The sequence below is a fragment of the Bemisia tabaci genome, chromosome 7 (genome assembly GCF_918797505.1).
Source record: "Bemisia tabaci chromosome 7, PGI_BMITA_v3".
Taxonomy (NCBI): domain Eukaryota; kingdom Metazoa; phylum Arthropoda; class Insecta; order Hemiptera; family Aleyrodidae; genus Bemisia; species Bemisia tabaci.
Genome location: NC_092799.1, coordinates 40,773,883 through 40,800,117, shown reverse-complemented (window position 1 = coordinate 40,800,117; position 26,235 = coordinate 40,773,883). Strand labels below are relative to the sequence as shown.

Sequence of the window (26,235 nt, the reverse complement as noted above, 5' to 3'; positions counted from 1 at the left end):
TGAAATTGGGCCTTGTGAATTGGGTTAAATCTGTCCAAACTCTACTGAAATTTCCTTCCCAGACATTGAGATTTGAAAAATCTACTGTTTTTACACACAGTTCTCAGAACACGATTTCCCTCGGTGCTAATCGAATTCAATTTTTTTTTTTTTTGCATAACAGCACAAAATACATTCAATTTTAGTCTCCTGCTCGAAGTCGGCCTTATTTCTTCGTGTGAAAAAATTTGTAGTAGAAAAAATTGCTGTTCCGAAAACTGCAACTGAGAAATAATGAAACGGTTGAAAAATTTTGCTCTCCCTGGAAATATTGTTAACTTCACCTCTAGGACTTAAGGTTTCAGACGACTTGATTGTGTGTATCATTATTATGGGCTTTTCTGTACACTACTGGTATGACAGAGACGCAGAATAACTGTACGATAAATTAAATTTTTCTGACTCATTTAAAGTCAACTTCAAGTCAAAGGTGAAAAAGCTTCATACCATCTATCTTTTTTTACTTTTCTTTCATTCATTTGTTTGAGTGAAGTACACAACCTTTAATTCGACTTTAAAACCAAAATACTTTTGACTAACAGAACTTAAATTTTAGGTACGATTTTCAAGTTAAAAATTACCTGTGCTTCAACATTGTGCATTCAAAGTTTTAACCAAGGCTTCTTTTTTTTAGGATACCTTTTAGTACCACCTTTACAACGAGACGGCTCAGCTCGATCTAGTTTTAGTGAAGCATCAGGGATTAGTGGTGCCTCTCAACGGACGTATGTTAATGAAGCATCCACACTCGTCTTGGAAACCCTCGAAAATGGAGAAAAAAAGTAGGTCCAAGTTATTCAAATATTTCTGTGGTGAAATTGAGCTCTTACATGTCTCTAAATTTGAAATTGAAGTACTTTTCCTTTTATACAATTTTCCGAGGAACACAATGATGTGACAGATTCTCTCTAAAACGAACTACAAAGCTCATAAAAAGCTCTCAAAGTTGAGGTCATAACGGAGGGTCTTAGCTACTTACTTTAGTAGAAACTGTTAACTAGTGTTCTTTAAATAAAATAAAATATGAGCAGAGACTTACAATGTTGCAATCTGAGTTACGCTATAGCTATTAATATTCCATATAGGAGGAATTCCTTTCTTTGTACTCATAATTTTAAGAGAGAAGAGTTGGTCTCATAATCATTATCTTTTTTGAAAAATATCAGCAATATCTGATTCTTAAAAGTAATTTACTCTCTCAGTTCCTCACATCGTGATACATCTCTGTTAACGCCATTCATCTTCCTTTATTTTCCAGACATTACATGGTACCTATATCTATCGCACACAGGGGTAGATGGAGGAAAAAAGGCACCAAACTCCATATTTTCAATGACCATACTTTCGTAGCAAAACATTTACCGAGGTAAGCATTGGTACTTAATGATCCTTTGTAATATCATTTTCTGATGATCTTGGGTCCTATTGATGATTACATCATTAGCACTTATTCAAAAGAAATTTAATAATTAAACAAAAGGGAAGGACTACAAAACAGGGAACAAAATCAAACGGCATGTTATAATTTCCTCATTGAAATTTCACATAGAATACCATGGATGCACTAAACATTCCAAATTCAACGCATAAGTTCCGAAAATAGTGGGTTTTGTCTAAGAAAATTCACACTATGCTCAAAATAAAACCAGAGTCTACTGGAATCAAATGAAGCCCTAAGCAAATTTTGGTATAGTTCATAATGAAAGACTTTTTTTCCGAAAAGATTAAAGGGACCTTGATTATTACATCATTTAAATGGTGCTCTTATTATATTAAAAAGAAGTTGAATAATTAAACAAGAAGAGAGTACTTCAAAACAGGTCACAAAATCAAGTACCTTGATATAATTGCCTTATCAAGATTTTACGTAGAATACAATGAAGAGGAAGAAAATGTGCGTAAAACGGGGCCCTAGTTATTTGCTTGATGTGTAAGTACTGTAGGTTGATTTTAATGCCCAATTTGGCCCTTGTTTACTATTGGTTATCATTTATAGTACTATCGTAATTTTATCAAGTTGAATGGTAACATATTTCACGCTCTTATTTCAGTGGCACGATATGTGAAGTTTGTAATAAATTCCTTCCCAGAAGAATCGGCAAGCAAGGTTATGAATGTAGAGACTGTGGGTTAAAATGCCACAAACAGTGTCATGTTAAGACTGACCGCACTTGTCCTCACTCATCTCTACATAATTTGGAATTGTAAGTATTTCTGTTATTTTCATCTTTAAATTGATAAGTGATAACTGAGAGAAATTTAAGGCAGAAGAAAAAAATGAAACAGACTTTGTAGCGACTAGACTTCAGAATAAAATCTCTTTCAGTCAAACTTTATCGCCTGAAATTGTCAAACTATAGCTCTGTCTGTCTGTCTGTGTCTCTCTGCTCTCTGTCTGTGCACAAAATGATCTTGCAGTGCTCAAAATAGTGACAAGTTGTTTACTGGGGAAGGTTGCGGGTTTTCAAATGATCACTGCGCATATTATTTAGTTTCTTCTTCTCCTTTTCACGCAAGCGATCGGACTCCTAAGCCTCTTCCTCGACGATCATCATTTCTTAGATTCAAGAGGTAGGTTTGCTGGTCAGTAACCTGTCCTCCATCATTTTTTTATTCGTTCTCTTCCTGAATACTTCAATTGAACGATCAGTTGCCAAAGTAAGCCTTACCCAATCCATTCCCAGGAAAAGATGCCATAGTTGGAGTGGGTTTGGGTGTAGCTAAGTATGTTACTCTAAAAATTGCATCACCATGAAGATGATTGTATTTATATGGAAGAGGAGATCTAAAATGAAGCTTTGTCCTTAGCTAAGTTTTCCTAGAGTTTAAACACTGCTTTGTGCCATCTGCTTTTGTAGTTCATATTTTAAAATGGAAAGTGGTATCATAACTTCCCTCAAGTGAATCCAGCAATGTATTATCTTTATCCATTTAAAAGGACTGCGCTCACAGTACCCATAAATTCTGCGCCGGCCAAATTTCGATATTATTTGGTAAGATGTTCATCGTGGTCTCTTGAGCACAATGAGCTTTTAAAATCAAATTTTCTACGGCAATCCTGAGAAAAATAGGGCTGAAAAGTTCCGGCTGCACGCTCTCATTGCTCAGAGGAATTGGATTCTTTTCATCTGCGTTGCCCTCTCGGCCTGTGCAGAAACAAGAATTTTCCTCAATTACCAATAAGATGTGGCAACATCTCCACCAGATATTGCATTTATAAATGTTAAAAAATTTACTTATAAGCTCTGCTTGTCTCAAGATAGACACATAGAAAGTTTTGATCTTAAAAGATTATTGTGCTCAAAAGGCCATCTAGAACATCATATCAAAAATCATTGAAATTTAGCCGCCGCCAGGTTTCTTGTATTGTGCGCATAGGTAATCCTTTAGATTCTAGGACCATCCTTGAGTAAGAAATCTGATGGGCAAAAATAGTTACGCTCTCAAAAAAAAAAAAAAACACCAAATAACTGGAGTACATATAATATTTTAGGGAAAGACTATCTTAAAACTAAGGGCTGGGGCTCTCCTTAAATTATATAACGTACTAAGGAATGGAGGGACGGGATGTCTTTGGTGATGCTGCGCTTTATCAGACACCAAAACATGTGGTTTAGAAGATTAAAGAAAAAAAACCACAAATTTTGTGTGATGAAACTTCCGATATCTTTTGAGTCAGTGATATTGTGAATGAAGGGCATTCAGTTTTGAAGTTTTATTTTTCCCACATAAATTTAATGCAATTTTATTTTGTTCCAATGGGTCCCTGTTGCCGGTACTGAGTGAATAGGTAAGCTTGTCTTATTTGCGACCCGGTGTGTAATTTGTTTTGAAGTTTTGTTGTTCTTAGCGTTAATGCATTCTCCTAATTCGTAATCTTGATCCTCAATCTGTAACCATGATTTGTTTTGCATAATACTTTGTTTAACAAATAATTTTTTCAATTTACTTCAAAGTGAATTTGTGAAGCTACGATATCACTGTCACTTGAACCAATAATGTTCATTGCTAGATTGGTTTTCTAAATTGGCTGAAAAAATTTAATTAGCTCGCAGAATCCTAATGCAACCATTATTGTTGATTCAGTTTTTTGAATTGAGGGTATTTGCCCTAAAGAATCCTGAGATGGTACTGTATAGATCCCCTTGTTTTGTTATTTGCGAAAACACAAAATTGCTAAGTGATGCTTGGAGCAGTACTCAAGATAAACTATGCTGTTGCCTTCTGAGTGTGCTTAGCATTCAGGAAATTGGAATTTCTGCGTAATTTGGGACTTCAAAATTGCAAGTCAAAAGTAGATGTTTCCCTATTTTCTTTGCAAAAGTGAAAGGTATAGTCCAAAGTAGTGAAGTGGTCCGAAGTACCCGAGATTTTGCTGGAGGGCAGGTTAGATAGAAAAGTTTGAATGTGATGGTATCACTGCCATGCGTCAGTCAGTTTGAAAACTAATGTACGACTTTCATCTTAACCCCTTAAAGATAAGTAAAGCTAAGGGTTTCTAGAAATGCCAGTCATTCGCCAAGATGACTCCTAAGGCTCTAACTTGAATTCCAAAGTCTGGAATCATAAACGGGATTAATGTGCTGGTTCAGTTCGGAAGAATTTTTTGCGCCTTCAGCGTTATTTTAAAAAAGCTAATTTAGATGAATAAGCCTCTTCTCCACAGGACGTTTTCCCTTGATTTATCGCTGTTCCAGAAAGACTGAGAGAAACAGAAGAAGCAAAAATTGTGTGCCATTTTGTTCTTCACTTGATTGTTTGTTTGCTTGCTTTTCTTACATTCGATCAGCTTTACTAATAATTAAATTTTATTCTATGTCTGACCTACATTTCAAACAATTTGTTTAAAGTTTAATTGTATGCATGTCCTAAGAAGATGAGAGCCCTGTCCTGTGGAGACAGTAACAGTGAAAAATGTAAGAAGTTTATCTCACACGATTCAAGGTTGCAATAGATCTCCCGAAGACTGCCTGTGGGGACAAGGTCTCTATAATGTTCAATTAAGGAGAGTAAAATGCTTGCAAAGTTTATCATCCAAGAATGATGGATATAAAGTAGTATCTTGTAATCTTAAGTTCACCTGTCTGTATTGGTTTTAGTCCTCGAAAAAAATATTGAAATTGAAAGAATTCGTGTTTGAATGGATTGTTTTGAATTTAGTTTCTACGAGCTTATGTTTTATCGTTGAGTTTGCACTTTATATGTAAGTTTGCTGAATGTCTCTTCATGAATTGGACTACATAACACTTTGAGCCTTCATTCCATAAACCCTCTGTTTTAACCTTAGCCTAACTTTGCCTCTTTTTCTTCAAACAAAATTCCTATTTTCAAACCATACTCAAAAATATTTTACACATGCCAAGAAACATGCATGCACAGAAATTTATAATTTAGATTCCCCGACTGATTGAAATAAATTTCCCGGCTTTTGGGACAACATGAGCTGATCAAAGTGATTCTTTTAAGATTTTCTGATTCAGCCGGGAAACAGGCCAAAGCGCATGATGCAACACTTGAAAATTTGGCATCTCTGTCGACACAGTTTTTTCCAGATTTTAACTGATCCATTTCTTCTCTGACTTTTTCCGGTTTTCTTGGTTTTTCTTGACTGTGGCTACCCTGTGCTTCCAGTGTAATGGAAGAGACAAGAAAATGCGAAAGTTCTGCAGGATTGCAGCTACTTGCTTTGGATGAGAATTAACTTCTGATACTTTGTATTTAATGACAGGATATCTACTAATGTTTTTGAAAAACATTTTTGGAATTTTTCCTCAGTATTGAAATAAGTTAAATACACCCGCTCAAAGAAAAATTCAAAATATTTTGAGTTTATTTTTACGGCTAGTAACTGAACTCTCTGAAGTAACACTTGCAACATGGCTGCCCTAAGGACTTCGTTCCTATCTTTTATTATTTTGCACACTTAGAGTTGTTTATTGTATAACTCTCTGAAAAACTCCTTCCACTCACTAATGTAATGTAAGAAATTCTTGTTCATTTGTACATTTCCTGCATTTTCCCTGGGGCAGAATTTTGTCAGTCCCTCTCAAGGTGCCTAAAGTCCGGACTACACTTAGGTCCAAACCAAGTGCCTCTGATTGGCCAGTGGTACGGCTTGGACTCATCAACGGCTGTTGCATTTCTGTTTAAAATGCTGACAAAATCTGGGCCCTGGACTCTCTAGGCATTTCTAACCGGATGATACCCTAAGTAGGCATAAAAAATTCAATTCAGTTGCCTCCGTGTCAAAAAAATTGGTTCAGGGATCATCAAATGAACTATATTTTGCAATAAGGAATCACACACTATTTCTGACCCATTTTTGAAACAACGTATCTGCCATGAGTTTCCGGATTTAGATGGGTGCTTCTCTGGAAGAGCCAGAGATAGTAGTACCCTGTTACAAAGAGTAATCCGATTCATCAACCTAATATTCCCTCCATTATTTTATTTGCACTACCAATAAATCATTGAAAATATCACTTCATCTGAAAATGATTCTAATTGGAAAAAAGCCCTTTCAATACCAGGGATGAAGCCACTTGTCTACCACTTTGCGCTTACTGTACACAAATCAACATGTTTTGTTGCCAAGTATGCTACAGGACTCCTCAGTGTGGATGGAATAAGATTTGAGGTATCAATGGCTAAATGCAAAATATGCTATCAATTCCAACATTTAAAACTTTTAGATTATATTTCGTTTCCCTTGAGGGAAACTAATTAACATTTTTCTTTACAATTTTATTTGAATTTTTTTAAATAAGTGAAGAAAATTCACAGAAAATCTGAATAGAAACTTTTCTCTGGGCTTCATTTAAAACAATAAAACATGAGAGGAGACATACATCGTTGTAAACTGAAAAACGCATTTTTCGACTTAAATTATTGACATGGTCTCATGAAGATACGAGTTGAAACCATAGCGTATTTTTGATTGAATGCAGACATTGGTTGCGTTTGAAGGGGGCTGGCTCCAAAAGCTCCTCTCTCTCTCAACCTGGTTTATGGGATGTGCATAGCACATTTTAACTTGGTATTGGAAGGGTTAAGGTTAAAATGAACATTCTCCAAAATTATCATTTGCGTCTCTGCTAACTTTTCATTTTTAATCTTATAGACTGTCGACAACTGCTTTCCCATTTCTTCGCCCAAGAAATAACAAGTGGTGCCGCTGACCAGCCCCAAAGGATGACCCGCTGGACTGGAGAGTAGACATCTGATGTATCTCTCCTCAAGCATGTTCCTTTTATCTGTTACCAATTTGTTATACTAATTTATTTGTTCGTTTGTACCCAAGGATTTTTCATTGCTGGTTGAAAGGTCTCGGGGACCAGAAATATTGCAGGATTTTGCATTTTTGTGAGGGAAACTTTTGAATTGCAATGGCATCTCATTTGTACACATTAAAAGAGTGAGTGATCTGTGACAGGCCCAAAGTTGAGTCTAACTTTATAATGTTACATATATTAAAGATTGGGGATTGCCATGATCATGGAAATAGTGAGATCAAACAACATCAATCCAGCTTAAGTTTCCCACATTTGCAAGGCCATGAATTCATAGAAATGATATAATTTCAAAAATTGAAGAGGCCGTTAAGTGTAGTATTACGCTATCCAGCTATCTGTGAGTCGCTAGCTTTGTGCAGGCTGTGATATATCAGATGAGGACAGCTAACCTCAAACTAGAGGTTATTCACTTTGACTCTAGCCTCTGTTTTTCAGCTTTCAAAGAAATCTTATTTGTTTACATCTTAGTCTAAAGAACTTTAAGGTCCCTCCATTTAAGTATTTAGCAGGGTTTTTTGTAAATAAATAAGTAAAACTTTTAGTATAACGAACATCACAAGCTTTGGAGGTGCTTAATGTTGATCCTCTTTCATCATGACAATAACTTTTATGAAGAGCTTATAAGGTCAAAAATAAAGGAGGCCTTATTTGTAAGAATTGTGGTCTTAAATCAGGGAGTGTGAGGTGTTTTAAGGCGAGCAAGAGGCCAAAAGGAATAAACTTTCAGGTGAATTTTTATAGTAAGAACTATCGTACTTAGTTCAAATAATTTTAAACCTTTAGCTCTGCACCTTAAGAACAATAATCGCTTGAAGGATATAGAGGTCGGTTGCAAAAAAGATTCTCTTTTGCAATGTCTCTATCCCTCTGTTTTTTCAGAGCAGGAGAGAAAGAGGAAGAGATTAAATTTCAATGACAATTCGTTATTTTGTTTTCGCTCATTGACATTGAAGAAACAATTAACCTAACAACTCTGGGGTACGAATCATCTTTTTATTTTGTAATGAAACAGTGTAGTTACTTGAACCTATAGGCTTTAAAAATTAAAAAGGAACAAAAGAAAATTTGGAGTTGATTTTTGTCATATCAGGTAATTTAAGAATCAGGGTTAAAATTTTTTCAGTCCGTAAGTTTCCAAATGGCAAAAAAAAGGAACAAAATTATATTTTAAAGCAATCTTTTTTCTTTCCAACCAGTCCAGCAGCTCTAAATTTTTAAATCTATTCTTTTTCTCCTGTCTCTGCCAACACTTTTACCCGTTCCTGGACGGATGTTTAGATTTTTTAATTGTTAATCATAAGGAATTTGTAAATATATTGGTACTGATCAGATTTTTATATTCACGTTATTTAAGATATTGAAATCTTGTATGCTGTGAAAATATGCCTGTTTATTATATTTTTTTTTTTTTTTGTTTCTAATCACAGCAGCTAACTTCTAAAGATGACATACAAGTCACTTTCATTTCGCACTGAAATGAATATGATGAACCCTGCGCATGTCAAATTTTGTGGTTCAGAATACTTATATCTCTTTAATCTGTGATCTCCAAATAGATGAATTTTTCTTAGAAAGCAAGAGAAAATCTGACCATAAATCTGGCAAAATTGATTCAACGTCAATTGACGACCAAGATTTAAGATACAGACCAGTCACCAAGAGCCCCGTGATAAATTTAAGACTAGCATTGGTTTAAAGAGCCTTCTGTTCTTTTAGTCTTGACAAAACGATGTTGAAAATTTATTTTAAATCAATCTCAGCGAAAACTTTTTGAATGAAAAAGTTTGCAAAATATCTTCGTGATTCATAACAGAGGGTCATCAAAAAGAAATTTCAAAGAAAGGTTCAAAGGAATCATCCACATCAGCCGCATTTAAATTTTCACATCAAAATGCTGTTATATTCAAATATCTCAAATCCGCTTCGTTTTGAAGTTGTTCATGTTTATCTACATATGGTGGTCAAATCAGCATTAGTCGTATCCATTTAATTAGGTCACAAATCTGGGCAAATTTTGAACTCTGGCTCTCCCCTTTTTTGAGCATTAAATTCAAACATTGTCTTTCCAAACGTCAGATTGACCGTGATTAGATCAAGGGACTCTTCACCTTAATCAATATTTCATTAGATATCAATTTTGTAGTTATGAACTCATACAGCAGAGAACACATCTCCGAAATTCTTTTACTTTGTAGAACCTCTGTTTTTCTTTTCGAAATGTAATTCGAAATGCTAAAACTATGTATAGCAAGTACTTAATTGAAGTCCTGAAGGGACCCTTTCACGGCCTCTGAGTATTGTTGTTTTTTTTTTAAGGGGGAACTCTACTTAATGGTTTGGCTGGATATATTTTAATCAGGAAAAGGGTGCTAAGGTTGAACTAGTCAAAAAAAAAATTGTTATCATTTTTCAAAATTTATTCTGATGTTATCACCACATATTAAGGTGGGAAATCATTGTTACCAACTTTTAATGAACTTAAGAAACTTTTATCCCTTTGATTGTATTACTTACAACGATGGTTGTCTACCGTTAAGTTTACTGTTTAAATTTTGTATATTTAAGGTACCAGAACTGGTGGTTGATGGACTTAAATAAAATTTTTGTTACAAACTACTCCATTTTATTTCATTAATTATTGGATAAAAATCCTGTATTTGAAAATTAAGGCAGTGGGAGTACTTGATATCATTGATACCTTATAATGAAAATGCTTCTACAATTTCTAAGTGTGACCATAAAAAAAAAAGCAAATGTTATTGTGTAGAGGTAAACTATTAGAGGAGATCTATTAAAAGTAAATTTAGCATTATGACAGAGAATTTGAATTTTTATGTTAAATACTCTCCGAGGTTTCAATAATTCTTCATTTTCTACTTCCCTGACTCCAAAGTTCCTAATTTTCTAACTTTCCGTGAGCTCCGCATGAAACTTTCACTGAGGTTCTTTCCGGTTGATCACAGTGACTTTTTCTAAACTTTGGACGTAATTTCCACTTCTAGGGGCTCAAATTATGGTCAAAGGCACTTAGAAGTTATTCGAACTCTCTCAAAAGGTATAGCTCCATCACTAAGCCTACATTCTCTCAAAATTCCCTGACTTTCTCCATGAATTCTCTGGTTTTCCAGATCGCTGGAGACTCGGGACTTTTTAGTCCCCCTGAAAGTAAGTTGCGAACGGTTTGGTTCACTTTTATGACTACCAGTAGAGGGTATTAAGTTGTGTTTTAATCAAATGATTTTGAACTCAGACTCGGCAGATGAAATCTTTAAATTGCTTTCACGCAAAACTATAATTTCTGGACTGAATATTTTAAATCGCCAGAATCCGATTTGACAGAAACTTTTTGGGCGGTTTTGTGCTAAAATGCTTGATAAATAACATCTGAAAAAAAGGAAGCCAATACCTGGAGTTAAGTTCTACATTTTGAGCACTAAGATGGTTACAACTAATATCCTCACTTCACTAAAACCTGAATTTGCTATCAATTAGGGGGGACAAAATATCTTTAACTTTGTAAAGTTTAACATTTTACCATTCAATTGCATGAACTGTAGGAGCAAGAATGGCCAGTCAAAAGAATATTTTAAAAAAATTAATAATTTATTGAGTGGAAAACAGAGCAGATATGCAGTTGACAACTGATTAAAAAAAGTCTGAACATGAGTTTAAAAGATTAATAATCTCCTATGATATTCACAATTGCTTACAATCGCAACAAAGTTAGCTTCTTAATTTTTTCAAAAAGCTCAGGTACAACAGATGATACAATGCGCATGCAACTACATAATTAATTTAATTTAACCAGCAAAATATTATTTTTACACCCCGAAATTGGATTTAGAGTAAAAAATATAGTTTTAAGCACTCAAAAGGCAAAATTAAAATATCTTCAATCATACATCAAAGAGTGCAAAATTAAAATTAAAAGAATTATGAAATATAAATTACAAATAGAAGCACATACTGGCAGTGAGTAAAATGATGCAATTTAGTCCGGCTAATAGGACTTGATAAGATCAAGCTGTGCCCTTTTTTTTAAGTAGAAATAAATTGACCGGTTGAACTTCTATTCCATTGAATTTAATTTTTTTTCTCACTTGGCAAAAGCTCCACAATTTCGTTAGAAAACACATGTAGGAAAGCCAATAAATTCAGTTCTCTGCCCTGCTTTTCTCGACCTTGACAAAAGTCAGATTTTAAAAGCTCAACATATTCAGAAGGCCGTAACGAACATCGTATCAAATAATACCAAAACGAAGCAGGCGCCAAATTTCTGGATATTCAGTGCGCTGCCCTTTTTGAAACCCTGAGTAAATCAATAAAAAGCACTATCTTCACATTATCTTACCTGACCAAATTCTTACTTCCTGTAAGAATCCATCACAGATAAAAGGCCTTGATAATCTGCAGAGGATTTAACTTTTTTCACAATGGCTTCTTTGTCCTGGGTGCTCGTATTAACATTTACGACTAAAACAGACATAAAATAATGCAATTAGTAATGCTCTAAAGCCATAAAAAACACAAACTTCATGAGTAGGATGGTACAGGGTAAGATGGTAGGTGGTAGGGTCGAGGTGGTGATGGTAGGATCTACAAGATGGCCCAGATCACCAGCACCAGGCTTTTCTCTCAATTATTTTAGGTTAGACAAAGTCGAGATTCCCAGCACAAATCGTTATTTTCCAGATAAAGGAGGACATCTCCATTCTGTGATTGCAAAATCTACCCACACAATTCATTATTTCACTTACAAAATATCCGCACGATTTCTGTTTAAAAATTGCTCATTTTTTAGGACAATCCATGGAAAAATGTGTGCAATTTTCAATAAAAAAACATCCAATAGTATTTAGGTAAGTAAAATAAAAATTGTGAAGTGAAATTTGGCAATTTTGAAATGTGGATACGTTTCTTTGCCCAGGAAACAATGAACTAGGGAATTGACTCCAAGGAATCCAAACTTCATCATCCCATGGTACCTCTGTTCCCCTTTGAGAGTAAGAGGAGCATCTTAATTGACAAAGATACCTGGGAAAAGGGTGTTTTCACAAGTAATCGACCCCAAGAAATCCAAATCTGATGGTTCGTAAGCCCCTTGAGGCATTAGTGATGAGGTAGACGAAACCCTCCGGGCGGCTTTGAGATGGTCAGATCCGGAATTCTTTGGAATTGATAGCCTGTGAAAATACCTATGTCCGAGGCGACTTTGTAGATTTAGTGATTGAGCATTTTATTAAGGAGAGCTCTGTTCCCCATCTTCAGGGGTCAGTATTTCGGACAGGGATGGATCGATTTTGGACTATTTAATGTTGATTTAATATAAATTTTCTATATTTCTTGATTATGATAAATCAAATGTATAATGGGAACTCTGATTTTCAAGAGTAAAGATCCCATCTTATACTCGAAGGAGACAAACAGGATTTTGGGATGATTAATTTCGCATTCTTTGGGGTCAATCCTTTATTCGATGCTGCTGTCCTTGACTTTGACCTAAAATAATCGAGAAAAAAACCTGGTACTAGTGGTCTAGTCCACCCTGTATTAAAGGTTCTAATCTCAGCGCATGAAAAACTAAATTTGTTTTTCCTTACAGAAATAAATCTTTCATAGCCTAAGCACCTATCCAGTCTTAGGAAAATCATAATTCATGCAAGATTCATGGTCAGCAGTATGGTAAACTGTAAGAGGAAAAATCATTACTTAGCTTTCCAGAGGAGTCCCTGGGATACAGTAAAGTCTTCTTTTTAGAAATTTCGAGTATTCACTATTGTTGAGTCTCAGTGGTGAGTTTCAATTATAAAAGGCAAATCAACGGTGAAACTGCCAGACCATGTATCTCGATTTGCGACGTTGTAGACTTCCTGTCATACTTTATTTTATAAATGGAAAACTAGTCAACGTCAATTCTCGAAATCTTCCGTGTTTTTTCTTCTATTTCCGGAAAAAAACTCTGTGAAAATTTCAAGAAATTATATTGATTTTTTTCTCCTTCAAAAAAATAAAATGAAAGCAGAGATTTTTACATACCGCAAACGAGATACGTGGTCTGGTAGTTTCACCGTCGAAATGCCATTAGGATAGGATCGTATCTTAGTTTCTAGAAATTATAGGAGAAAAATAATGAGATCTATCAAAACCCCAGTTTCTATTTTGAATATAAATCAAGTTAGTTACTGCCTTTGGAAAAACTCGGTGATTCAAGTCATCCATCGCATACAGTATAACCTTTGTGGTTTTTTCCTCTTCCACGGATGAGCAAATTAGAGTACCTGCATAGCGAGAGTATAGACAGATGTGAAACTCCGAAAATCCATCAGGCCTTCACCGATGCCTCCGCGAATAAAGTTAGGGCCCAGAAATGCAGCCAACCTATGAATTTCAATTATCCAGAGCGATTTATTAATACAATTGTTACGAACCATCGTTTATAAAGCACGAATTTGACTTAGTTTTTGCATAAATTTACTCATTTTTGCGGAAGAAAGCTCATTTATGTACTTTCTTAGCCATCTTGGTTAGGTTTGGAATCTACAGACTGGCAGTGAAATTTTGTGCGTTAGAAGTTGGTTAGAAGGGTGGCTGCACTTTTGGGCCCTAAGCCCTCCATGGAGCAATCTGTCCATACTCTCGCTATACAGGTACTCTAGAGCAAATTGGGGTGATACTTCTACATTTATCATAGATCTAACAGAGCGGGAACAAATAATTGCCTACATAATTATGGGGATGACATACAACATGTTTTTCAAGACTAAGGTCTCTGTCAAAGCCAGACCCACTGGCTTGGAGTTTGAAAAAATCATCATTTTTAGCTGACCCACATGATTTCACCATCAAAGCAAGATTTTGTAATTATTAGCATTACTGGCCCTATATGTTACTGATTTCACTTCAAACAGACTTAGTTTTACTTTCCCTGCAGCTGAATAATTCAAATATAACATGATATTCTACTTACCTTTGATCAAACCATTTTCATACTTCAAATTGATGAACATAGGTTGTTTTAGATCATTATTAAACATCAATCGGAAAGAGCTATCACCTACAGGACACAAAAAAACACCAAGGTGCTTCTCATATAGTTTGGTAATTTGTTCTAATAGGTTGAACTTGTCCATCACCTTGTCTCGTGTTTCGTCCATTTCTGAAAATAAAAACAAAGTTTACAATTAATGCCATAGTAAAATTTCCAGAAGCAAAATTCTAGAAAACTTCATGAGGTTCTATTCATTTGTTAGAACATGTGCACAACCATCCAAATCAAAAGTTCCTAAGTGACAAGATGTAAGACAATTTCTGTTCTTTTCTACTTCTTGTTTATTGTGTGCTGAGTAACAGGGATGTAGAGGTTCTTAGCCCTCCCATTTTTCAAAAAATCTTTTCTTCTGGAAAAACCCCTCTCTCGAAAAGAATTTCAACGTCATGAGCCGTTTTTTTTCCATTTCAGTACAAACAGATCATTATAGAAATAAGTAATTATCCAGTTATTACTTTCATATACCCTTATGTACATACATTAAGATAATTGTACATATAATTCCTCCTCCTAGGAAGGTTACAATAAATAAACTCTTAAAAAAAAAACTACAAACAATCGCAATTTGCCGCGATGTGTGAAATTTTCATTGCCATTTTACAAAAAAGACGCGATTTCCACCCTGACATGACACAAAATATGTAATTTTTAAGCTAGTTCGGTCCGACCTACCCATTTTCAAAACCTGTTATAAGGGCCTTTCTATTTTTGCCAGCAACTGATAGCAACCTGCTGGTCGAGCGATTAAGAAGTTTTTACAACTCTCTTGAGTAATAGAAAGAAAAGTTCTACATTTAAAGGATTTATGAATTTGGAAGTTACTTTACTCTCCCTCTAGTCTCTAAACAGTTACTTTGAGAAAAGGTTTCAAGATTATTTATGTTGTGCACAGGTCACCAATAGATCTCTCAGAATCCATAAATAGGGATAGCATTCAGCCGAATCTGGACTTGTTACTTACCAACATTTTTTTGGGTCCATAAAGAATTTAATTTCTCAATATCTTCTTGGAGTTCCTTCCGTTCCCGCTGAAGATCTGAGCAAGTTTTTGCCATGCCTTTAATCTCCTTCTCCATCGCTACAAAATTTTCTAGAGAGCCATCACCTGAGTACTCTTCCTTGATTTCATTTTCCAGAGCCTCAACCGTCTCCTTTAACTTCAGTAAAGTTCCTTAGAACAAATATAACATAAATTGAGAACCGGATCTGAACAACTTAGGACAAAATCAATCGAAGAATTATAAAATAAAAATCAATAATGTACACATACATCAAAACATAGCCGCCACAGTCCCCTATCTTCCAATAGCTCTTCAGGGAGTTGGCACTCCTTTATTTTTTGTAAAACCCTCTTAGTTAATGATGTATAAAGAGGTAAATCAACAGTCTGTATTTTTGAATTGTCAACGTTTTAGAAAATGCAATTATTTTCAGTGGATAACAATGGGTATCCAACAGAACTCGGAAGCTTGAAGTGCAAAAACAAGCTACTCAATAAAATAAGAGCATCTGTTTGTAGAATACATTGATACATACATAGTAAATCCTACAGACATCATAAGTAAGTCTCATCTGACATCTTTCAAAGAGTTTCATACTAATACGCTATCACCCTGAGCATGGAAGCGCACAGGGAGTACCATTTTTTACTGAAAATCAGCCAGAGTGCGGAGGTCTTATTACTACTAACTACTACTAATACTATTACTACTATTACTTTTACTGCGTACTACTCATACCACTAAATTGCTATTACTCTTACTGCTGCCACTTACCAATTTTACTATTATCATCTGAAGAGAAAAAATCCAGTGTTTCAATTATTTCTAGTAGCAATGTTTCTGCCTTGTGAGTAGTAAAATTACCAAATTTTTTCTTAAATTCCCTTATATCCTCATCAATGGTCTGAAGACAATCAGGGGTGCTGAAAAAGGAGCACTTCATCTGCAAAAAACAGAATGAAAAACACATGTTACATGTTGTGTGTTGTGTGTGCTGGTCTCTAGAGTACCTTTATAGACATGCTGGTTTCAACATGACACCAAACATGATGATTGGGATCTCTAAGGTAACAGTCTGAGAGCATTAGCTTTGAGATAGCTCCGTCACCAGAGAGCATGAGATCAGAACAACCCACTGATAATATCAGCAGCCTGATAACCGAAATTTGATGTCGGCACAAAAAGACAGAAAAAATCCAATACACTGCATGGTGCAAATAGGGCTATCTCGTCTTGACTTGCCGAATGATTGGCGTACAGATGTCATACCCAAAAAATGGCTCAAGCAAATTACAATGTTCTTGTAATGTAGGTAGCACAGGAAATCACAGTATTTTCCATCGTAATTGTATACAAGTTGCTCGCGCCCGGGCGCTTTGCGACACCTAATCGCCATTCTTGTCTATCGACCCAGAGGTCATCTAGTAAATTGCACCTTGTAATTTCATTATGAATGGCACATATCCACGATTTCACTGGGCGTCCTGGTACGTCTTCTTCCAGAAGGAGTTCGGTTTAGTACCTTCTTAGGCAATCTGCCATCCGCCATTCGTTGAACATGACCATACCAGACTTGCTGTTTGGATCTAAAATGACAATGATACATATTACTTCTTTCAATGCTACCAATGAGAATCAATTGAAGTAAGTACATCGCCTTCCTGTGATGTACCACTAATAGCATCAATAGTTGGTGCTAAACTGTAGAGCTTATTGCAAATTACAGTATTGAGCATTAATGGCGAATTGCGTGCATAGATTTTACAATGTTCAACATACTTAATAGCCAAGCATCATGATACTTTGATATGGAATCAAAAGAGGCGGGTATCAGCGCTGCCTGGCCACAGACTTGGGCCAATCTATTCATTTTGATGGAGAGGGACTCGTTGATGAGGTGTTTTCCTGTGAGGATTCTTTCTATAAACGAAGCGTGGAGAATTGAGGTAGTCCGCGTTACTTTTTTACTTGGTCCACTGCTATGGTGGAGCTCTGCAGGTACCCAGTCCATTGCCTTCCATGGACAATTCCTAAGATGAATCCCAATGGAAATCTCACATATAACTACTACGATGAGTAGTTAATCACCATAATCTGAAGTCAAATTGTCGGAGAAGTATTTGTTTCCAAATATCCGCCATAAATTCTTTCAATTTTAGGAGGATATTAGACAATGCTACTCTTCATCTTTTTTTGCTGATACAGATTCACATGGATTCGCGATCAGTGGACGCCGCATCGCGGGGTCGAGAGAGTTCGGGCAGAGTGTTGTGGAAATTCGTGCCGAAGGGAGCTGTGGCATCGCCTGCGCTTTCGCCCCGTTTTTTCTCCCTCTCAAGGGTGACCTGTCCAATTCGTTAGAAGGAAAATCTTTGTTTTTCCTTTCATCACCTCTTGCAGCCACCACCTCTTCCCGAAAAGTCCTTTTTCTCCGTCCCTATCAGAAATACCTCAGTCTACACTACACATTGCGGTATCGTGACAAGACTGAGGGCATTTCTGATATGTAGGGACCATAGAGGCGGGACTCGTTCCCCACAAAATGACTGAACAAACCGAAGGAGGCAGCAGAATAATGGGAGGAAAGGATAAGCAATTTTTGCGATGGATGAGTTTTGCAGCTTTCGCTGAGCACTGACTGTTCCCAAAGCACTGATGTTAAAATGGTAAAAATGAGTTTGGAAAGTAAGAAAACTTATCAGTTAAATACATACCTCGATCACTTTAAATAATGTTCTGATTTATATAAAAACTCAAACTCTCTTTGTGTTGTGTTCCGGCTGCAGAAAGTTTTGGCGGAAAAGTTCAAACTTTTTGTTTTTGTGTTTACATTTGTTTACAATGAAGCCAAACTTCCTTTCTAAAAGAAGGGACGAAACATTTGGCAACAATGTGTAAAAACAACAACAAAAATGAAAAATTTGTAGGTTATGTTGATATTTATCATCGTTCCTTCGCAGTCGCTTGAATTTTATATCTTTTCTTTTTCTCTTTCTCTCATCGAATTTATCGTAATTTTCTTAAGTTTAAGTTAAGGTGTGAAAAAGGGAATTTTTTACGTGCTCAGTTGTACATAACGTTATTTTGCTCCTCGCCTTCAACTAATCTTATCAACCCAGAATGGCTCACTACAAGGGAAAAGCAAGTGAAGCTGGCAGAGCCATGCACTTAATGAAGAAAAGAGAGAAAGCTCAAATGGAGATTGAATATCGGAAGAAGAAAATTGAAGAAGACTTGAAGTTGACCAAAATTGAAAACAAATTTGCCGCCCACTATGATGCTGTTGAGCAGCAACTGAAGGTGAGTAACGACGTTAGTCCAGCTGTCCACCGATATGTTGAAGCCCGAACATCTGAACCTAGACATAAATTTTCATATGAACTTCACCAAAAAAATTAACTCAAGTACAGAGCTTTTTCCCAAACAGCAAAGCCAACACAAATTTGTCTTGCAATGTGTTACTCAGGAATGTCGAATAACAAAATTTCGCCCGCGATTTAAGTTTATCGTATATGAGTGCGCATTGTGGAATAAATGTTCCTAAGTGCTGGACGTTTGCTGTTATGAGGCATTTTCCCCTCATGGCTAAATATATAATTTGCATGACAAAAAATTCTCAATTTTTATGGCAAATAACCTAATATCATGGCAGAATATGCGATCTGCCCCACTTTGCCCTTGAAAATGTGGAGAAAAAAGCAACAAATAAAATGATAATAAGGTAATAATATTTGAAAATTTCTTCGCGCCCCAAGATTTGTTTTTCATCATCGGTAGATCAGGCATTTTTTGCACCCCTGAATACCTGGATGTAGGTAATCAATCGATATTCCACTTTCCTTCATGCAGTTTAGCTGTGTGAATGTGTATTTTTCTTAACATTGCATAGTCATGAGCATAGTTTCATTCCTAAAAAGTCTCTTTTTTTCCTCGTAAACCATAAGTTACTTTCCATCCATTCCCACATCAGTGTATAATTATTTGTATCATTTAATCTCTAACTATCATGTATATGGTACAAAGCGTACCATTTTGCAAATTAGAAGAATTTCTTGGTTTCTCAAAACATCTAAGAATACTAAGGAAATTTCAACTTCTATCTTATTTTATTTTTCATTTGTTCATTCATTTTTTTCCACCCTTCTTCTTTAGAGCTCTACAATAGGTCTTGTGACTTTGGATGAGATGAAAGCGAAACAGGAAAACATAGTGAAAGAGAGAGAAAAGAAGTTGGCCCAAAAAATTGCAGAAAAGGAGAAGGAAAAGCAAAGACAGCTTGAAGAGAAGCAAGCAGAAAAAAATCGACAAAAATCACAGGTATTTTGGTTTCACCATTTTTAAAAAGATGTTTTACTTGTAAGAGAAGTATTGGAAATTTTTCTTTAACCTTGAAAAGAATAATAATCTATGCCAAATATTGTAACTCTCTCGAATGAATTAAGAGAAAGTACAACGTAATATATACAATCAAACGAAGCACATTTTTTATCACTTTTAGCTTTTATCATATTGACATTGTAACTGAATTCTTGAAAAGTCTGAAAAGTCAAGTCTGAAAAATTTAATACATGTTGTTGTCTGCAGCAAAAATGAGTTCTAAATCAGTTCTCTGACAGGTGTGAAATTTGATCAATGTTTTAATTTTGAGATGTTGTTTGAGTTGTGGCACAGATAGCAGCTTTATCTTTCACGTTAGACGAGGAAGAAGAGGAAGGCGAAGAAGATGAAGAAGAAGCTGAGACTTCAGTTTGCATTAAGAAAGAGCCAGAGGCGGAAGGCAGCGGTGAAAGTGCAGAGATTGTGAGAACTGAAAAAATCAAAGAAGAGCCTCAGTCTGGATCTGATGATGAAGGAGAATTTTTGTGCCCTGTAAAGAAGATAAGAAAAAATCCAGATGTAGACACCAGTTTTCTGCCAGATCGAGAAAGAGAGGAAGAAGAAAATAGACTGCGAGAAGAATTGAGACAGGTAAGAATATCTCACAAGATGTTTTGTGCCTGTAAGAAATTCTGTTAATCGTTTATTCAGGCTATTAAGTTGCCCATTTGTAAATGTTGAGTCTTAAAAAAAATCCTATCAAAGAAGATAGCAACCTCTGAAATAATGTTGACTAATTTAGTAGCCCAAGATGAGAGCAGAGAAGGGCTGATTTCTGTCTTCTCCAACTCGGCTGTTTGCCAGTAGTAAAGTGCACATCCTATTTAGGCTTCAAAGTCCTCACAACCTCCCAAGCATCATGAGCTTTTAGAATGGAACTTTCTATGTGCCACGCTGAAGTAAAGCAGGGCTGAAAAGATAATTTTTTGGCCCCCTACTAGCGTTGTCCAATGAAAATGTGGACTGTTGCTATGTGTGTGGATGCTGCATGCTCTTATTGTCCAGAGGAATTTGATTCTTTTCGTCTGTTTTATTTTTCCGGCCTGTGAGGAAACAAAAGATCTTCAATCAGTTGTTCAAAAATTCCGAATTATTCATTTTTCAACCCTGCTTTTCACAAGATTGGCACATGGAAAGTTTGATTTTCAAATTTCATCGTATTCAGAAGGCCGTATAGAACATCATATCAAATAAAATAAAAATGTAGCCAGCGCCAAATTCCTTGGTATTGTGTGCGTAGTTCTTGATATCAGCACAACAAGACATTGAAAATCAACATATTGCTAGACTCAGATAGAGCTATGTCTTGTCTTATCTTGTTGACAAAGCCAGAAATCGTTTAAAAAATCAGGATGCATGCGTGATAGGCACTCAATTATTCATATCTACACATCCTATTGGACATTCTCCGGATTGTTTTCATGTCGGTCTGGTTGGTCTGTAAAACCATCAACTTCAGCCGAAATCCTGATCTCCGTTCCCCTTTTAACAGGAAATCCGAATATTTTTTAGTCCAACAAAAATCTAAACATCACCCTAAAGCATGAAAATTCATTTTAAGAAAAAGTAGAAAATTTTCTTTTTAAGAATTTCATGCAACCAAGGTTCGTTTTCAAACATTTAAGGAGTCTGTAAAAGTTTCTTTAGACTAATTTTTGAAAAGTGGTTCTTCAGTTGCTTGTAGAGAGCCAAAATGAAAAGACATTTTTGTTTTAAGTTCATAATATTTTTAAAATCTGTAGCTTTTGGTGTTAATTTCTTCATTCAGGAATGGGCAGCTAAGCAGTCTTCTCTAAAGGAAGAAGAAATAGAGATCACATTCAGCTACTGGGATGGCTCTGGGCATCGTAAAACACTTAGAATGAAAAAAGGTAAGAATCTTCAATCATTTTACAAAAAAAATTTTTGGCGGTCGTTATGGGTATAATTTTGTATTATCCCTCCACTAAAAATCAAAGTAGAATTATTGTGTCCTCAGGAGTGAACTGAGACCAAAAAAGTAACTGAGAACACTAGCTCATTTATTATTTTTTCTTTTTTCTGAGTGAGAGAGACAAACCAGCAAAAAATTCCCCTACGTACCTATTGGTCAAACCACAAGGATTTTCCTGGTATTTTCATCTGTTTGTCCGCTCCTGCTTGTTTTTCTCCAATTCAGTCTAATCACAGAAATCTGACCTCAATCATTTACCCTTTTTTGTGTACATTACTGCATTATTTCTCGATGAGCTTCAAGTGTAACTGTCATTGAATTATTCTCAATCATCTGAAATTCTCTTAGGCCATGTCTCCACGGGACGTTTCATAGGATTTATCCCAGGGAAAAATCTCACTCGCGAAGTTGGGAAAAATATTGAGTTAGCCAATACTAATTGCAGTACCAAGCAGAGCCCTTGTGGGGTCCTAAAAGAGACTCAGAGAGGAGAAGAAATTTTGTTGTTTTGTTGAACGGAGAAGAAGCCCAGAAGTTTCATTCCTGCGATTCGAACTTGGGACAAATCCCATGAAACGTCCTGTGGAGGCAAGGCGTAAAATACCCACTCAAACTCTAACTTTACCTCCAAAATTCCAGAGCCTTCCCAATTCTATAAAAATGACGAAGATTTTGTATAATTCAACATGACATTTTGCGACAAGTGAAGATGCAACAAGAATCAGGTTGCACAATTTTTTAGCCACCACCTTCAACCAGTGCCCCTTGATGACAAATCTTCATTTTCAGCTGTATTTGGTGCATGATGAAGTTAAAACACTCTTTCCAGTGATGAATGTGTATGAGTGAAGCTATAGTACCACTTTGTGTGTAGCTTTTTACTGTATTCAATGTATGTGTACATCTCTCCAACTATCCTGAACACATTATTTCAAACGTAATGTTTATTTTTCGTTTTTTGTGATGCTTGCTTGGTCATAATGTAATGTTGGATGTTGCATTTATTTTGCAGGTAATTCTGTCTATCAGTTCCTTCAGAGATGTTTGGAGCTTCTAAGGAAAGAATTCAGTGAATTGAAAACTGTAACAGCAGATCAGCTAATGTATGTGAAAGAAGATCTCATTCTCCCTCATCACTACACTTTCTATGATTTCATTGTCACCAAGGTAAGGATTCCTTTATAAAAATGTAACTCTAATAAAATGAATTAATGAGTATTCTGTGACAAAATTCAATTTCCTGTCAACAATATAGATTTAATTTGCGTAATAACCTGCCAGGCTATCAACGTGCCTTTTGCTTACAAACTCGCCAGAAAATTTGCCAACGGTGCCCAGCCCTAGTGCTTTGTCGCCATCCTTTGTCGAGGCAGCAACTGGATAGAGATGAAACATTAAAAGCATCCAATTACAGCGCCATTGGCCTCTAAACTGATTGAACATTGGATTGGGCAAATATGATTGCATTTTACAAACTGCAGTTTCTAATTGCAGATGTATGTTTGTACCAATCTGATGGAAAAAATTGTACGACTCGAACATTGTCAAATGTACCAATCTTCAGGTTCCTCCAATAGGTTTCCTTCCAAAAAATCAAAATAGAAGTCGAGATTTTGAAACTCTGCAACAGAGATGTGACTGTTTTGCTTAACTCTATCCAATTTTGAAACAACTAGAGCAATATCATGGGCAGCACTTTTCTTGAGAAGGGAAACTGGAGGTGCTTATCAACAAAGTCTAGCAGAAAAGAACTAAGTACATGAACGTGTTTTTTAAAAGTCTGCACCTATGTTAATAGAGAAATCAGTGGTAGATAGGTTGTTTCTGAAAATAAGCCGAAAGAGTTGATCCTGCTCTGCTGAGGGCACTCCTCAAGTGATCAGTATTTATTAACTGAGGGGTGTTTCCCCTTTTATCTGAAACTTTGATATGCACACTTACTTTTGGCCCTTAAACAAAATTTTATGTGAACAAATGAAAATCTCTTGACAGCCTAACATACATCAAAACTAGTCAGGAAAAGTTTTTTGTAGCTAGCCCATGGCTTACTTTAATCTTTGAAATTAAAGAGGCTTAAAAACTGATCCCATGTTTTTCCTGGATTAATAATTTTTTAGTTGCTCTATTCTAATCTAATTAACTTTTACATCTTCAATTTAAATTACTCAATAAACTCTTACACCCAGCTCTTTTGACTAATTTTTGTTTACCCTCTTTTTTCAGGCAAGAGGAAAGAGTGGCCCCTTATTTACGTTTGATGTTCATGATGATATCAGAATGATGAGTGATGCTAGTGTGGAAAAGGAAGACTCGCATGCTGGAAAAGTTTTACTGAGAAGTTGGTACGAGCGGAACAAGCACATATTCCCTGCAAGTCGGTGGGAGCCTTATGATCCGACCAAAACCTATGAAAAATACTCCATCAAAGATAAATCAGCAAAAAAGCCGTAGTTTTTACTCTTGTTATTACTGCCTAAATTTTTTTTTGCAAGAGCTCTCCTAAACTGCGACAATAGCTGAATTATTATAACAGATATTTCCAGGCATAAAATTGGGAAAAAATCCCTGACACATGAAATTCCAAGCAATCGAATGAATGTAAATAGAGTAATTTTTATAACTGGAGCACATTTTGTTGTAAATTTTCAATTTAATTGAAGTTTCACCAACCAACGAAAAATCAATGAAGATCATTGTTTCCTGATTTTAATAGAAATTCAGGAATTTTCTGCTCATTTTGGTCTTTCAGTTTTATTGTTACTTTGAAGGATCTACATTTCGGTGACTTAACTGATGGTCCACTGAAATTTCAGTGTCCACTCAGACAAAGCAACAGCTCCACAGTTCCATTAGCAAACGCAAGTAAGACGGCCGAAAAATTCACTTTACAGCCTCACTTTTCTCGACTTTGACACACATAAAGTTCGATTTTAAAATCTCATTGTGCTCAGGAAGTTGCTTAGACAATCAAATAAAATAACTGCAAAGTTGAGCCAGAGCTGAATTCTTTGATACTCCAAGTAGGGTTGCTTACTCTTCAGAAACATTTTGGTGCAGCAATGGGATTGAGTACAGCATACACTGTATGAAATCGGTCCGTATGATTTTTTGAATTGGGAGAATGATCGATCCTTCAATAAGCGCCTAAATTTCAGGACAATGAGAGTGCAAATCACCTAGCACATTGAGTGTCCCTGCTATCATTACAAAAAGAGTGAAAGTGTTCAAAAATTGTGTATGTAATGAACTTGTATGTGTGTAATTTTATGTAATTTTTTATTAATAAACTAGAAAATTATACATATGTCTACTCTCGTTTTGGTTTCTCAACTGCAATAATTTTTCCATTTTATTCCTTTGAGCAACTAAGTACTGTCAACTTGCTCATGTAAACGTCAATTTTTTTTAGCAAATTTAAAGAATAGGAAGGAGCATTGTGATTTTGTTGTAGGGTTCAAAGTGTAGCAATAAAATGCGTCACAGAATGATAAAAAACCGGATATTTAGTGTTATGGAATTGTTACGACTTCTTAAGTGATCAATGGCCAATTCTACATTCACCAACCTAACTCTATGGCAACATCTCTATTCTTGTGGGTGAAGACCTTTACTGATAAATTTGTGATACTTACTCTCGAATCACCAATTAGTACAATTCTAAATTTGCTTTGGTTGACTTTTAACCTCATGGTGGTATCATTAAGAAAACACACCCTGCAAAATTTTGGAAAAAATTCTATCTTATCCGGACTTTTTGCAAATTCAAAATTTTTGTTTTAAAAAGAGAAAGTTTCCAAAACAAGCCAATCATTTTCTCAAATTTAAGTCTTATTGGTAGTTTAAATCTGATTGATTGATAGATAGAATAGAATATTTATCTCATCAGAATTAAAACAAAATATCATAAGACAACAATGAACGTAACGAAAATAGAGCAACCATGCGCACATGCTCGTTCGGCAGATATAGGTAAATCACCAAATGTTCATGTATAGTGTGTGTAGAAAGGAAGCACTATAACAAGACTACATTGAGCGAGGTTCTGTGCTGAGTTGGAACTATACGAATCGCGATTTTGCTCTAAATTTAATTTTTTTCAAAATTTGGAGATACCTCAACATTTTTTTGAAAAATGAAAACTTTTTAAAAAAGTTTAACAGTTAGAACTTTTGAAAAATTGGAAGATTTAAAAATATTCGTTGGGCGTCGCTTAATAAATTTCCCAAAAGTTAATTTCTCATTTCCACAGACAAACATTACAAATGTTGAAGGGGAGGGAGGGGTAGGTTTATTTTGTGGGTCTTTTTGTGGAACTTTCGCAACCCTAGGTTAGATATTGTTTACCAACATTAGAATCCTAAATAGTTTATTCAGCTTTGAAAAAACACTTAGTTAATGCTAAATAATATCGTTGTATGGAGTAAGAAAATGAACTCGGGAAAGATCATCTAGATCAGATCATCTAGTGTGTGATCCCGCCCTTTTTCAAATCGAAGATCTGCTTCCGGTTCACGGAAATACATGGGAAATCCCGAATGTGAACCG

The 26,235-nt window shown here is 35.6% G+C and overlaps 3 protein-coding genes across 3 annotated transcripts in view; 2 read left to right on the top strand and 1 right to left on the bottom strand.

Annotated features, from left to right (window-relative positions):
- Positions 1-9,947, top strand: part of LOC109032994 (uncharacterized) — an 85,656-nt gene extending 75,709 nt beyond the window's left edge. Inside the window, 4 exon segments of the mRNA XM_019045378.2 lie at positions 686-821; positions 1,298-1,405; positions 2,091-2,243; positions 7,160-9,947. Coding sequence (XP_018900923.2) covers positions 686-821; positions 1,298-1,405; positions 2,091-2,243; positions 7,160-7,217 — 455 coding nt within the window. The 3' untranslated portion in view covers positions 7,218-9,947.
- Positions 9,948-10,913: 966 nt separating this feature from the next.
- LOC109032995 (uncharacterized) lies at positions 10,914-18,237 on the bottom strand. The gene is made up of 5 exons (XM_019045385.2): positions 18,095-18,237; positions 16,155-16,323; positions 15,341-15,550; positions 14,299-14,487; positions 10,914-11,804 (listed from the first exon to the last, which is right to left on the bottom strand). The coding sequence occupies exons 2-5, from the start codon at positions 16,321-16,323 to the stop codon at positions 11,695-11,697; spliced, it is 678 nt and encodes a 225-aa protein (XP_018900930.2). The 5' UTR covers positions 18,095-18,237; the 3' UTR covers positions 10,914-11,694.
- Positions 18,238-18,323: 86 nt separating this feature from the next.
- On the top strand, positions 18,324-25,000 carry LOC109033003 (protein FAM50 homolog). The gene is made up of 6 exons (XM_019045400.2): positions 18,324-18,680; positions 19,533-19,697; positions 20,052-20,348; positions 21,526-21,628; positions 22,703-22,857; positions 23,914-25,000. Exons 1-6 carry the CDS (start codon positions 18,501-18,503, stop codon positions 24,139-24,141), a joined length of 1,128 nt encoding a protein of 375 aa, XP_018900945.2. The 5' UTR covers positions 18,324-18,500; the 3' UTR covers positions 24,142-25,000.
- Positions 25,001-26,235: the final 1,235 nt, after the last annotated feature.

Excerpts from the sequence above, each read along its gene's own strand:
- LOC109033003 (XM_019045400.2), top strand. The coding sequence starts at position 18,501 with ATGGCTCACTACAAGGGAAAAGCAAGTGAAGCTGGCAGAGCCATGCAC. Across the intron at positions 18,681-19,532 it reads CTGTTGAGCAGCAACTGAAG|AGCTCTACAATAGGTCTTGT; the intron begins GTGAGTAACGAC and ends CTTCTTCTTTAG. Across the intron at positions 19,698-20,051 it reads AAAATCGACAAAAATCACAG|ATAGCAGCTTTATCTTTCAC; the intron begins GTATTTTGGTTT and ends GTTGTGGCACAG.
- LOC109032995 (XM_019045385.2), bottom strand. The coding sequence starts at position 16,323 with ATGAAGTGCTCCTTTTTCAGCACCCCTGATTGTCTTCAGACCATTGAT. Across the intron at positions 14,488-15,340 it reads ATGGACCCAAAAAAATGTTG|AAATGGACGAAACACGAGAC; the intron begins GTAAGTAACAAG and ends TTTTATTTTCAG. Across the intron at positions 11,805-14,298 it reads TGAAAATGGTTTGATCAAAG|TCGTAAATGTTAATACGAGC; the intron begins GTAAGTAGAATA and ends TGTCTGTTTTAG.